Below are 15,275 nucleotides of genomic sequence, written 5' to 3'. Positions count from 1 at the left end.
CTCCACCGGGTCCACCGAAGGTTGTGGGTTACTGCGAGTAGTACGCACCATCTTTTCTTCTCTATCATATCAAAGAAGAATCAGAATTGTTAGGGTTTATGGATAAGATAGAGGGAGAATAGATGGGTTGTAAAAAAGCAGTAATCAGATTTGTATCAAAACTGATTCTTGAAGGAATCGTAGGTACTAAGAGAGAGATGGGCTTTATACCCCGCACTCTCTCGGCAAGGTCAGCTGAGGTCACATGAGAGAACTTCCAGATACTCCTTGTCAGTTTCGTGACAGGTACCCCCGGCCCTCAGCCCGACCCGCACCAGTTGGAGGGCCGGTACTACCGGCCCTCGGCGGACCCTCAGCCCTCAGAGGGCCGCCCTCGAGCGGCCCTCATCCGCCCGCATTTCATCCCTAGACACACAATCTTTTGTGCGAAACGCGCCCCACAGCTACAGCAGCCTGGACGCCCATTGGTGGACAGCAAATTAAGCGTCTCATTTCCACGGTTCGATTGAACCTAATTTCTACTTACGTACATCGTCGGTTACCCGCTGCGCGCTGAAAAAGCGTGGTTTTGCGGCCCGCGATGGCGAAAAAGTCAAAAAAGGGGCCGACCGCCCGGCCGACACCTCAAAACGTGGCAGACTGGCCCGATCCGCCAGCGATCGACAGCAGCCACGATCTACGCGCCACAGCAGCAAAAATACAGAAAACAGCCGTGCTATGGAAGTCTGCAACAGACGAGAACCGTGACCCCCCACCGCCAGCCAAGCTGCACGGCTTCTTTGACGCCGTGATCTCCCTGGCGAAGAGGATGACGGACAGCGAGCTGCTGGCGGAGCTGCAGCGCCTGCGCGCGATATTCGACGAGCATGCCAGCAAGCAGGCCGACCTGTATCACAAATTGCAGGCGTCTATCGACACCCAGGCCGTCGCAGCTGCCGCCGCTGCTACTGCGAACCCTGCTGGCTCCCGCCGGCCAATGGATTACCGAGCTGCACTTCGCAGCAATACCGAATCCTCTCTTGTCTCCGGCTGGCTGAACAGAGCCCACACCAACGGCACACTCTCCACCAATGGCCTCAGCACCGGTAGCGCCCCTGCACCGCAGCGGGTGCTACGAGAGGACCTGCAGCTGATCATCCGTGGCACAGAACGCTCTCTGGTCGATCCGCTACGTCGACATGCGGAAGAAGTGGTCCACCGGGCCAATCGGACGATCAAAGACGTCTGTGACGAAGCCAAGATCGCTCCGGTTGAGGTGTCTACCGGCTTTGTGCTGCCCAGCGGCGACGTGCTTCTCCGTTGCGACAGCGTACGCGACGTCCGCCAGTTGACTGACCTCTGTAGCCCGCAAGATAACAGCTGGTGTGCCGTCTTTGGACCGAAAGCGCACCTTAAGCGAGAAACCTTCTCCGTTGTCATGCACGGCGTGCCGATCAGCTTCGACCCCTCCGCCCCAGATGCTGCGAAACGCCTGCGTTCACAGAACGTACGCCGCATCCCTTCGACCGCTAATATCATGCACATCGGCTGGCTCATGCCGGCACGTAAGATGGCCGACCTCCGGAAACAGGCCACAACCTCCGATACCACCACCGCTAAGCTCGTGATCGAATTCGACGACCCAGACGCAGCAAATCAAGCAATTCTTCTCGGCCTGGCGCTGCAGGGGCGGGATCACGACTGCCAATTCTTCGACGGCAGCCACCGGCTGCAGCAGTGCTTCCAGTGCCAATCGTACGGTCATATCGCCCGTAATTGCAGAAGGGAGATCCGCTGCGCGTACTGTGCTGGATCTCACGACTCCAAGGAATGTGCACATGCCCGTAACCGCGCGTCTGCCAAGTGTGCTGTGTGTATCAGGCACAACGAAACCGCAGTTGAAGAAGCTAAGGTCAAAATTAACCACTTTGCCTTCGAACGAGAGTGCCCTCGGCGTGCCGAGCAGCTCGACATGATCCGTATCAACCGTCTCCGGGGCCCTCAGCTCCACCGGACGGCCACAGCCCCTACCCCATCAACGTCAACATCCCCAGCTGCCCCTACCCCCGCAGAAGCATACTCCGGCTCACAAATCGGCAAAGCGGCCCGTGAGCTAGTCAATAGCGCACAACAGGTGCTAGAGCCCGTACTACAGCCCGCAAGAAAGCTCGAGGTTAGGATCCAAGGCCGGTCCGCTAGCCCTAGCAAGCGCCGCCGGGCCCCGTCCTCGAGCTCAGAGAGTGAAGATGCCCCTTTGGTCCCCGCAAGCCGTATTCGGCCAAAAACCACCACAGTTAACCGGAAGCTGGTCACGTACGGCACCCCACGGCTAGTGCAGCCCATGCAAAAGCAGTGGGAAGGGCTCCACGCCCCGTCCTCGGATATGGTGGAGATCCTTACGCCGGACGTCACAACAGAGAATCTGGAAGATATCGGCACGCAAACCCGTAGACGCAGCAGGCGTACCGCCAGCGAGTCCTCAGACGAGCTCAGCCAAGAAGCCCCCACACAATCGCAGAGAACTGGCCCTATCACTCGAGGCGCAGCGAGCGCGCAATGATAAGCCAAACGCTGAAAATCCTGCAGGCCAACTGCCGTAAATCGAACGATACGGTCATGAAGCATCTCTTCGGTGAGGAAGGGGTGCGGAAGTGCGATATCCTGGCTATCCAAGAGCCTGAGATATTCAATTGGATGGAACCCGAGATGGGCGTCCATTCGCAGACACTTGGTGGCCGGTTTCATACACTTCTCCGGCCTACACCCACAGCCGTCCGCGAGGAAGCAGCACGCACGCAGCCCCGTGTCTGCTTCTTCGTATCGAAAGGGATCAACCCGAAATCGTGGTCGATCAGACACCACAGCAGAGACGCCAGCACGCTGACCGTGGAAACCGGGGCCGGCCAGCTGCATGTGCATAATATATATCTTCCGGGGAAGTTCAACGACCCAGAGCGTACGCAGGAGGTGAAAGAAGGTCTAGCCGCGCTCTGTGTAGCCCTACGCGGCTACCACAGTGGGCAGCATGTCGTGGTTGGTGATTTCAACCTCCACCACCCGCTGTGGTCGACGATCCAGCAGGCCCAGCTGCCGGACGACGACGCAGACGACCTGATTCGCATAATGGGTGATTTTGGCCTAGATCTACTCACAGAGAAAGGCACAGTCACATTCGAAGGGCCTGTCTATGGCAATATTGTGCGTAGCACGATCGATTTAACGTGGACCGCGGCGTCTCTCGCGGACCGTGTGATTCGCTGCACTCCATGCCGCCAGTGGTGGTACGGAGCCGACCACGTGCCGATTCTCACTGAATTCGACGTCCGTACCTCGCCAGCAGGGGTTAGAGAGCGCCAGGACTGGCGGGCCACGGACTGGGAGGCCTGGTGTAAGGCCCTTGAGAGATATATCACGAAGCAAGGGTGGAGCATATCGGGTCCTGGCTGGGTGCTCGATACAGCTGAGAAAGTGGACGAAGCTGTGAAACGGGTGATGGACGCTGTATCAGCGGCATCCAAAGATACTGTCCCCGTACGGAAGATCCACCCCGGACGCTCATATCCCACGTATACGCCTGCACTCGCCCCGCTGAAGCAGCAGGTGCGTCGGGCACGCCGCACATGGCAAAGTAGCCATAACGAAGAGGATCATGAAGCTTTTCGGCAGCTGCGGCATCAGCTCGGCCGAGAAAGCAAGAAGATGGGCCGTCAGGCACACAGAGAGAGAGTGGAGGAAGCCACTACGTCTATCGACGGATTTTGGCGGTTAGCAAAGTGGGCAAGGTCGCGGGGGGTCCCCCGGTCTTCACATACCCCCACACTCCGCGTTGGCGAACGTGAATTTACCACAACGGACGAGAAAGCAGCGTGCTTCCGCACAGCACTTTTCCCACCGGCCCCTACCGCAGATCTCTCCGATATCGACGGATATACGTACCCGGACGCCGTGCCGATGCCAACTACCGTTTCCCCAGCAGAAGTCGAACACGCCATCCGCAGGGCAACCCCGTACAACGCCCCGGGCCCCTCTAGCATACCGAATGCTGTGTGGAAGCACGGGTTGGACGTACCAGGATTCTCCACCTTTATCACGGCCATCTTCAACGCCTGCATTATCCTAGGCTACTGCCCACGGGCGTTCAGAGATAGTATAACAGTCGTGATCCGGAAGCCAGGCAAGCCAGATTACACTAATCCGAACGCATGGCGGCCGATCTCGCTGTTAGAAACCCTCGGAAAGGCACTCGAATCGATTATCGCTACACGCCTATCATACCTTGCAGAGGAGTATGGCCTACTGCCAGAAACGCATATCGGAGGGCGTGGCGGCCGTTCCTGTGACCATGCTATCCACATGCTGCTCGAAGCAGTATACGACGCATGGAGAAAGGACCGGCGGGTCGCTTCGCTTCTCACGTTAGACGGTAGCGGGGCCTTTGATAACGTCTCGCATATACGACTGATCCACTGTCTACGGAAGCGACGCATCCCGGAGATTATCACAAACTGGCTGATCAGCTTCTTATCAAATCGAAGCACGACCCTCTTACTGCAAGAAGGACGCTGTGCAAACGAACCGGTTGCTACCGGGATCCCACAAGGTTCACCACTATCACCAATTTTGTATCTTTTCTACAACTCAGACCTGATCGACGATATCCACGCAGCTGCTCCCGGCCGGGTGCTAGTGACGGGATATATCGACGATATCTGCATCCTTGTGTGGGGCGTTTCCCCTACTCGCAATTGTCAATTTCTCTCCGAACTACACGCTGTTGCTGAGACGTGGGCGAAACGGCACGCATCTAAGTTCTCTCCATCAAAATATGGTCTTATTCACTTTTGGAAGAGGGGTGCTGGCGCGCTGCCCCCGTACGGCGTCCATCCGCAGCAGACACCCGCCCTTACGGGCTCTGTCACGATTCAGGGCGTCGAAATCAAGCCGGTGGCGTCCCTCCGCTATCTCGGGGTCATTCTTAACGAAAACCTCACAGCCCGTGACCACCTACTCCGCTGCCGCAAACGAGCTGCAGTACTGACCGCGGCCCTCCGTTCTATTGCTGGCATGACCTGGGGGGTCACGACGCTCCACCTGCGTCGCATGTGGACGGCTGTGCTGTTTCCACAGATTAGCTTTGGCTGTTCTACGTGGTACACGAAGGGGGCCTACCAGGCGAAGACGACAGAGAATGAGGTGAACCGCGCTCTCGAATCCATGCAGTATCAAGCCCTTTACCGTATCGCCGGCGCGTTTCGTACGACGTCCCGGGCTGCGCTACAGATCCTTCTCTATGTCCTACCAGCGCCAATCGCGACTCAACGGCTAGCAGAACTCACATGTCTCCGTATTCATACCCACCCACTCCGCACTATCTTCCGCAGACGTACGCCAGTCGATAGGGCAACGCTACGGCTATACTGCCAAGACAGCCACCGCAATCTCGGACCTATCCAGAAAGCTATGACTACCCCGCTGCAGCGCCTTGAGAAGCATCTCCAAGACCGTGGAATCGACGTGCACGACCTTGAGCTGATCAAGCCGTACGCAGTGGCCCCGTGGTGGCAGCCGCCAAAAGTGCAGATCGCCGCAAGCAAAGACACAGCAATCGCGCAGCATAACGAAATCCTTAGGGCCGCTGGGCCCTACGGGCCTAACACCGCAATAGCTTATACCGACGGTAGCAAGCTCGATAACCCAGCAGGCGTAGGGGCTGCTGCCCTCACCTCCGTGGGGAGAGAGGTGGCGGTGCTACACCCCACAGATTCGATCTACGTGGCAGAACTCCACGGAATCAAGCTCGCACTCCGTCGATTCGACACGGAGATAAGCTTTCGACAGACGTGCGAGGGCTTCCGCGCAGAAACAGATACTACCGATACTACCGATACCACCGCTACTGCTACGATCTTCACAGACAGCCAGGCTGCGATTCTCGCTTTCGCACGCCCGCGGCGAAGCTCAGGCCAGTACGTGCTACGAGAAATCGCGGAGCTACTGGACCGAGTACAGCCTGTATGGCAGGTCCGCATCAACTGGCTACCCGGACATGTCGGGGTAGCCGGCAACGAGCGGGTCGACCAGATGGCCAAAGAAGCAGCCGAATCCACAGCCACGCCTACGACGACACCACTACTCCTTACCGCAGCCAAAGCCACCTTACGTGAGCAAACGTTAGAGGCGTGGACACGCGAGTGGACGACCTCCGCCCACGGTGAATACGTCCGAGACCTCTTTCCAGAGCCCACAAAAGCAGTATTTCAGCTCCATGAGCCACTCCGCAGACCCACTAGCGCTGCACTTATCCAGATGCAAGCAGGTAAGCTGGCCCTACCAGCATATCTGTCAACCATCTCCGCCTGGCGGGACGAAAGGGTAGCTCGGGCACTCGAGAACGGGGTGCCGGACCTAGACCCGTCGGCCTGCCACCACTGCGAGCGTGGTAAGATGGACACGAAGCACGTGCTGCTGACCTGTCCCCGCTTTGCTACGCTCCGCGCCAATACCCTTGGTATCGACCGCCCCCCGGGCGTATGGACGTCCTGGCTCACTGAGCCAGAGCGCGCACCTAAAGCAGCTTCCTTCATACTAGCCACACGCCTTCTCGGCCAATTCCGCCACCTACCAGAGACATACCACACCATAGCAGCCGCGTAGCGGCCACTCATTCCTTGGAGTGCCCACGGGCCTCCAGAAACCACCGATCCACTAATCTCCTAGGCCCTTCGGGCGCCTAGGGGCCACTGCGTTATTCGAAGACGGAGGGATAACACACGATCGAACACCATGGGAGATGCTTGCGGGGACGTCTCAGGCCTGCGCACGGTCAGCTGATCACTTTGCTTCTACCAGCGTTAGCGGTATGTGAGTACGGGTAAGGTTAAACTGCGAGACACGATCTGGCGAGCGAAGACGGGCGCGTTGAAGGGGTGCAAGTGAAGGAGAGAGGTTGAGCGTACGCGGAGAAGGGGCGTGCCGAGGTTTTGGTGTTTGCACTGTTTGGCTATTTTGGTCTTGGCGGACCTGTTTGCACTATTTGCCTTCCTTCCCCCCCCCCCCCCCCCCCACCCTATCCGCCTACCAAATAGCCTACAGTTGCATCCGATTAGCGTTATTACCACTTGGTGATATAGTTGTTCCGGCTATCCTATAGTGCCCTACTGGCAAATCGGGCCAAAAGCCTGACAGATCCATGAATGAATACAAAAAAAAAAAAAAAAAAAAAAAATCCGCCCGCATTTACATAAAAAAAGTTGACCTTTCCTAATTTAGACGCATAATATTGCTCAGTCATCCTAATAGATTACTGTTTTTCAACACTGTTCTGGTTTCCATCTTTCATTTCTACTTTATTTCCTTATTATTATTAAGAAATTTTAAGAAATCAAGTAGTATTATAGTATATAATGATAGGTAATATAGATATTATTCACTTTTAGCCTACTATTATAAAGATAGGGTTGGTAATTTTGAATATTACGAAGTCTATAAGTTGAAGTTATAGAAATATATATTTATACTTAGGGTATATAGTGTATCCTCTATAGGAACTTAGTAATACTCTCTTTAAATCTCGAATGCTAGTATTTATGATTAAAAATTGAATCAAAAGGTGAAATTACGATAACTACTTAATATATTGCTAGTAATTACCATTAAATTATATATAGTATAATAGTAAAGTGTTAGAAATTATGATTTAGTAGAAGAGTTTGTAGAAGATTTTAGGGGGGGGGGCATTACGACTACCCATTTTTTGAGGGCGGATTATTGAACTAAGGGCCGCCTATATATTTCGAGGGCTTTTCGAGGGCTTTTCAAGGGCGGCCCTTAACTAGCGCTTAAATTCTGACTAATAGGGGAAGGTAGTAGTAGAAAAAGTGGGTTATAGTATGATAGATCATACTATAATTACTATAATCACTATGATTACTTCTCTTAGAATAATCATAACGCGACTAGTTAACTTTGCGTGCTTGAAACTATGGTTTATGTATATCTGTTCTTATTGCTGCTAAGTCCTTCTTTTATTCTTCCTCTTAATATTACTCTTATTAATAATATCTAATATATCTTAGTTCTTAGATATCTACTCTTTATCTATTTACGACGGCGATCTAGTAGCTAACGACCCTTTTCACCCTTTATTAAACGAGCTACTCCCTACCCCTAAGGATACTATATTAAACTCTGGTTTTCTTACGCTAGTCCTACTATCTCTAATTCCTCCCTTACTCTAACATATTAGTCCTAGTCGTTCAATAGCGTTTGTCCTATTTAATAAGATGTTAAAAGATGACTTTATGGCATAGTGGCTATAGGCTTCGGCAGGACCCAATTTTGGACCCAATCTTGGCAATGCCAAGGACCCAAGGACCCAATTAGGACCCAACTTTTTGCATAAATATGTATAAATCATCCAAAATAGGAAATTCTTGGCGTTTTTATGTATTTTTATGTAAAAAGTTGGGTCCTAGATTTAAAATCATTGGGTATTGGGTCCTAACCTTGGACCCAAATTGGGTAATGCCGAAGACTAAGTGGCTAGAGATAGACTTTAGAAAGATAAAGAAGATATATTAGGGTAGTAATCGGATAGCTAAATACTAGGAATACTTTGATGAAGTTATAGACGTAAGATCTAGGAAACTAGGGGCAAAATGTCGGAAATGCTATAAAGTCCTAGATTACCCTAGGTATAGTTGATATAGAATAACTGCCCTTAATTGGTATATGGCTAGACTAACTTGCAAAAATTCTACTACCTAAAAGGGTAATATTAAGGGACTTCTAGCTAGACCTCGCCATGACCCTCAAACGGGTCCAAGGTCAGGACCCTCCACCCGACCCTCACGCGGGTCGGGTCCAACCTCAGGGACCCTTACCCGACCCTTACCCGCAGAGGGTTGCTTATGGCTCACCCGCACTCACCCTCACTCACCCGCTTTTGCATAAATTTTCTTAACCTTTCCTAATTAGGACGGATAAAATTGATTAGTCATATACATAAATCATACTTACATACAAAAAAAATTGCATAAGACAATGTTTGACTTGTTTGCTCACCCGCGGGTAACCCGCGGGTAACCCTTTGCGGGTGAGAATAATACTAGAACCGACCCGCGGGTAGGAGGTCAGGACCCGTCACCCGCGAATTAGAGGGTCGCGGGTCACCCATTGCGGGTCACCCGCGGGTCATGGCGAGGTCTACTTCTAGCTACTGCGGTATATTATTTTAACTATTCTATAAATAATATCTGACTTTTACTACCTTATTAGATATAGAATACTCTAACTAAAGTAACTACCTTTATATAAGAAGTATAGGAGCAGAAGCTTTTATAGCTTCTTACCCTCTCCTATCTCCCCTTCTAGTTTATTAAGTACCCATAATTTCGTGAAATTATTTTATTCGCCCGGCTCGCCCTAATATAGCTATAGATTCTATCTGCAGTCGTGATATATTCGCGACTATAGCAATCCGTTCAGGAACAACAGAAGTCTATTCTTCAGAAGCTCCCTCTAAATATAAAGCTTTCGATTACCCTTAATTACCAGACCTCTCTATTTTAATAGGCTTTTATAGCTATCACTAGCTATTTTCTTAATTAAGATTAGCAGTACTAAGAAGTCCTTCTTAGCTTTAAACCGCTATCTAGATCCTATATAGGTATAAATCTAAGTAATATTATTTTAAAGATCCTTTAGTAGTATAAGATTATAGATCGAGTCCTTATAGTCACTACGGATAATACATTAAATAATAATACCATAGTCGTAAGTATCTAAGAGTCACTATAGGCGTTAGAGCTAAGCAGTAGCTCGATAATTATACGGATTCCTTATATTACCTATATGATCTAACTTAGCTTAAACGACCTTTTAGGGAAGATAAAGGTAATACTAAAGAATAATAGTATAGAGATTAATTGGTCGGATGATCATATTCGAATCCTTCGTATAAGGCAGCAGAAGAGAGAAATTATTAATACGCTTAATAAGGTATATAGTCTAGAGATGCGTTTTTATATATAAAAATTTTGATTCTTTAACTTTTTCTTTGATCTTTATACCCTACTCTCTATACTCTAAGAGATAGGTTTTTATACATAAAAACCCATTCCTCTATCCCCTACCCTCTATCTACCTAATATATTATCAATTCAGATATTATCTAGTAGCCTAAGAATTTAGGAGTTAATACTTTCTATAGAAATCAGTAACACTTTTACATACCCTCTCTATCTATCTAACTAACTTTTCTATTAAAACTTAGGTCCGAAACCTTACGGCCTATATCAACGCTAGCCCATAACGACGGGAGTCTTTCTATAATCTTCAGACTAAAGAGCTAAGGCTTATTCTAATCTAGGATATACAGACTCGCTAGAACTCGACTTTTCTTATGCTTCGACGTGCTAAGCGGCTTTAATCGGTCTTTAATAAGTTCTACTCTTAATATAACCAGGATCACTTTATGCTAAGTGCAGAAGAGTAGAGATAGATTAACTATCTGCTTTATATTACCCAGCCCTTCTTCAAATTCACCACCCTTCTATGTAAGACTAAGGACGTGAGTATTTATCTGGTTTTCAGTATCTATAATAAGCTTTTTAATCATCTTAAAAAGGTAAAGAGTGCCTTAAGGAGGAAGAAGGTAATATAGAAGCAGCTTATGCTTCTCTCCCTAGAGGTAATAGAGAAGAAGCTTTTATATTACTATAGTATGACTAATAAGATTGATAATAACCTTTACGCCATCGGTACTATCCTCTTACTATAATAGAAGCTCGACTTCTTTAAAGATAAGGATTGGGACAATCCAGATATTGACTACTGTATAAAATACCGGAAAAGCCTTAAAGACTACTTTTAAGCCTATAAATAATACTATTCAGAGACATAATTATCATCCAGAGTCTAACTATCTATAGATACTAGTATTTCAGAGCTTAAGATAGAGTATAGGGCAGAAGACTCCTATCCTTTATTTACCGGTGAATATGATAAGATCAAAGAGTATCTAAATAGTAGTAAGTTATACTATCTATACACTATCTATACTATTTAATTATACTAAGATAGATTATACTATAGGTATTATATATACCCCTATATATACATTTTAGAGAGACCATCAGCACTAGTTCCCTACTCTTATAAATCTTACACGAGATATCCTTTCAATACCAGCTATAGGTATAGGCGTTAAGCGGCTTTTTAACTCCGCTCGGGATATCTGTCACTATCGGCGTGGCTCTCTAAAGCCATCAACTTTTCAGGATCTCATGATGTTCATGTGCACATCGAGATTTGAGATTGAAGATAGCCATTGAGCCTTGATCAATAAATACCTTTCATCTAAAGAGAGACAGGCTAGCTAGGAGGAGAAGGATATATCTATCCAGCAGTTCGAGCCTATCAGTGATAATAAGGAAGATAATAATTATGGTCATGATAGTGATGGTGATAGTGATGCATCTTCGCTAAGAACCTAAGTTCTTAGCCTAGCCCAGCCCCTTATTAAAGTTGAACAGAGCCAGCGGACTCTAATAGAGGATGAAACTAGTGGTGAGCCTAGCTTACCTAGTATACAGCGTTATTTAGGGAGGGTTCGGCAGCGCTTAACACTTCTTAATGGATATGAAACTGAGGGTTGGAAGCGCCAGAAAACTTCGAACTAGACATATATCTAGTAGCTGCAAATACCATTCATAAATCACTTATCTCACTTATCTCATCTTTTTTATCAATCCATAAGAAAATACTACTACCCTAGTCAAAATCAGTAAGAGTAGTGTAAAGTAAATACCTAAAGATACAGCTGAAAAACTGCATAATTTATGCGAGTATGGGTCTTCAAAAGTATATGTACTGTTTGTCCTGTTTGTCGGCCCTCAAAAAGCCCGCGGGCGGCCCTCATGAGGGCTAGTAAAAGACCAGCCCGCCCGCGGGCGGGTATGAGGTCTAGTTAGATACTCTTTAATCTTATTATATTTACTAGTTAGTAAAAGATAAGAGTCTTCTATCCTATACTTTATCTTAAGTTTTAAAATACTAACATCTATAAAAAATTTAGACTCTAAATAATAATTATATCTCTAAATAACTTTATTTATAAGATTAAAAGTAGTTTTGAAGACTTTTATAGTATTTTATATAGTAGTTAATATTTAGATTATTCTAATTCTTATTTTTAAAGAAGTTAAGTTTTTATTATAGTAAAAAGATAATATTAATAATATAAATATTATTATTAATCTTTTTAATTATACTATAATAATATAAAAGCTTTTTCTCTATTATCTCTAAAGAAAAAAATATAAACTATTTCTATACTATTTTACTTTCTTTAAGATATTCTTTATCTTTTTAAGATAATTAAAAAGCTTATTAAAGATATTAAAAACTAAATAAATACTTATATTCTTAGTCTTAGATAGGAAAATTTTAAATTTAAAGAAAGGCTAGATAATATAAAATAGATCGTTAATCTATCTCTACTCTTCCATATTTAATATAAAGTAATCCTAGTTATATTAAGAATAGAACTTAATTTTTTTTTTTTTTTTTTTGTATTCATTCATGGATCTGTCAGGCTTTTGGCCCGATTTGCCAGTAGGGCACTATAAGATAGCCGGAACAACTATATCACAAAGTGGTAATAACGCTAATCATGCAAAGTAGGCTATTTGGTAGGCGGATAGGGTAGGGGGTAAAAATAAGGTTGTGGGGGAGTGGGGGAAAACAGGAGGGAAGACAAATCGGGCAAACAGATCCGCCAAGACCAAAATAGCCAAACAGTGCAAACACCAAAACCTCGGCACGCCCCTTCTCCGCGTACGCTCAACCTCTCCTCTCGCTTGCACCCCATCAACGCGCCCGTGTCGCTCTCGTCGCTCGCAACTTACCCTACTTACATACCGCTAACGCTGGCAGAAGTGATAGAGAAGAAGTTAACCGCAGCGCAGGTCCGAGCCGTCCCCGCAAGCATCTCCCATGGTGCTCGATCGCGTCATCCCTCCGTCTTCGAATAACGCAGTGGCCCCTAGGCGTCCGAAGGGCCTAGGGGGTTGGTGGATCGGTGGTTTCTGGAGGCCCGTGGGCACTCCAAGGAATGTGTGGCCGCTAAGAATAGAACTTATTAAAGGTTAATCAAAGCTATTTAGTATATTAAAATATAAGAAAAATTAAATTCTAATAAATCTATATATTTTAGATTAGAATAAGCTTTAGCTCTTTAATCTGAAGATTATAGAAAGACTCTTATTATTATAGACTAATATTAATATAGATTTTAAGATTTTAGATCTAAACTATAATAGAAAAGTTAGTTAGATAGATAAAGAGAATATATAAAAGTATTATTAATTTCTATAGGAATAATTAACTCTTATATTCTTAGACTATTAAATAATATCTATATTAAAAATATATTAGATAGATAAAGAGTAAAGAATAGAAAAATGATTTTCTATATATCAAAATCTATCTCTTAAAATATAAAGAGTAAGATATAAAGATTAAAGAAAAAATTAAAGAAATTATATTTTTATATATAAAAATATATCTCTAAAGTATATATCTTATTGAATATATTAATAATTTCTTTTTTCTATTATCTTATATAAAAGATTTATATATCATTATCTAACTAATTTATCTTTGTATTTTTTTTTTAGTATTATCTTTATCTTCTTTAAAATATATTTAAGCTAAATTAGATAATATAGGTAATATAAGAAATCTATACAATTATTAAGCTATTGTTTAGCTTTAATAACTATAACAAGTCTTAAATATTTATAACTATAGTATTATTATTTAATATATTATCTATAGTAACTATAAGAATTTAATTTATAATCTTATATTATTAAAGAATCTTTAAAACTAGATTATTTAGATTTATATCTACATAGGATTTAGATAGTAGTTTAAAGCTAAAAAGGACTTTTTAATATTATTAATCTTAATTAATAAAATAGCTAATAATAGCTATAAAAGCCTATTAAAATAAAGAGATCTAATTAAGAATAATCCAAAGCTTTATATTTAGAGAGAGCTTTTAAAGAATAGACCCCTATTATTTTAAATAGATTACTATAGTTATAAACATATTATAATCATAGATAGAATCTATAGCTTTATTAGAGTAAGCTAGATAAATAAAACAATCTTATAAAATTATAAATATTTAATAAACTAAAAAAGAAGATAAAAAAGAATGAAAAGCTATAAAAGCTTCTATTACTATATTTCTTATATAAAGATAGTTATTCTAATTAGAATATTCTATACTTAATAAAATAGTATAAAAATTAGTTATTATTTATAGAATAGTTAAAATAATATACTATAATAGCTAGAAGTCTCTTAATATTACTCTTTTAAATAGTATAATTTTTATAAATTAGTCTAATTATATACTAATTAAGAGTATTTATTCTATATTAACTATATTCAGAGTAATCTAGGACTTTATAGTATTTCTAATATTTTATCTTTAGTTTTTTAGTCCTTATATCTATAATTTTATTAAAGTATTCTTAATGTGTAGCTATTTAATTATTATTCTAATATATCTTTTTTATCTTTTTAAAGTCTATCTCTAGCTACTATACTATAAAATTATCTTTTCATATCTTATTAAATAGGATAAATACTATTAAATAATAAAGACTAATATACTAAAATAAAAAAGGAATCAGAGGTAATAGGATTAATATAAAAAAATAGAGTTTCATATAGTATTCTCAAGAGTAAAAAGTAACTTATTTAATAAAAGACAAAAAGGGTTATTAGCTATTAGATTACTATTATAAATAAATAAAGAGTAAATATCTTAGAACTAAGATATATTAAATATTATTAATAAGAGTAAGAATAGAAAAATAATAATAAAAAAGACTTAATAGTAATAAGGATAGATATATATAAACTATAATTTTAAATATATAAAATTAACTAATTATATTATAATTCTTCTAAAAGAAATAATTATAATAATTATATTATAATATAATCTATTATACTATAATCTATTCTTTTTACTACTATCTTTCTCTATTAGTTAGAATTTGAATATTAGTTAAAAGCTACTTTTAAAAAGCCCTTAAAAAGCCTTTAAAATATGTAGATAACCCTTAGTTTAATAATCTATCTTTAAAAAATAAATAGATATAATATCCTCCTGAAACTCCTCTATAAAATCTTCTATAAAATCTTCTATAAAATTATCTATTCTATATTTTACTATTATACTTTATATAATATAGTAATTATTAGTAAAATATTAA

The 15,275-nt window shown here is 43.3% G+C and overlaps 2 protein-coding genes across 2 annotated transcripts; both read left to right on the top strand.

The window, feature by feature from the left end:
- Window positions 1-580: 580 nt before the first annotated feature.
- Window positions 581-2,539, top strand: N7520_002563 (uncharacterized protein; the record flags this gene model as incomplete). Its single annotated transcript, XM_057136498.1, has 1 exon — window positions 581-2,539. One exon carries the CDS (start codon window positions 581-583, stop codon window positions 2,537-2,539), a length of 1,959 nt encoding a protein of 652 aa, XP_056999184.1.
- A 56-nt stretch (window positions 2,540-2,595) lies between these two features.
- On the top strand, window positions 2,596-8,061 carry N7520_002562 (reverse transcriptase; the record flags this gene model as incomplete). Its single annotated transcript, XM_057136497.1, has 3 exons — window positions 2,596-6,629; window positions 6,697-6,840; window positions 8,055-8,061. The coding sequence occupies 3 exons, from the start codon at window positions 2,596-2,598 to the stop codon at window positions 8,059-8,061; spliced, it is 4,185 nt and encodes a 1,394-aa protein (XP_056999183.1).
- Between the last annotated feature and the right edge of the window lie 7,214 nt (window positions 8,062-15,275).

The sequence above is a fragment of the Penicillium odoratum genome (genome assembly GCF_028828045.1).
Source record: "Penicillium odoratum strain IBT 22623 chromosome Unknown utg000002l_segment0_segment0, whole genome shotgun sequence".
In the NCBI taxonomy this organism is placed as follows: Eukaryota; Fungi; Ascomycota; class Eurotiomycetes; order Eurotiales; family Aspergillaceae; genus Penicillium; species Penicillium odoratum.
This window is presented reverse-complemented; position numbering and strand designations above follow the sequence as displayed.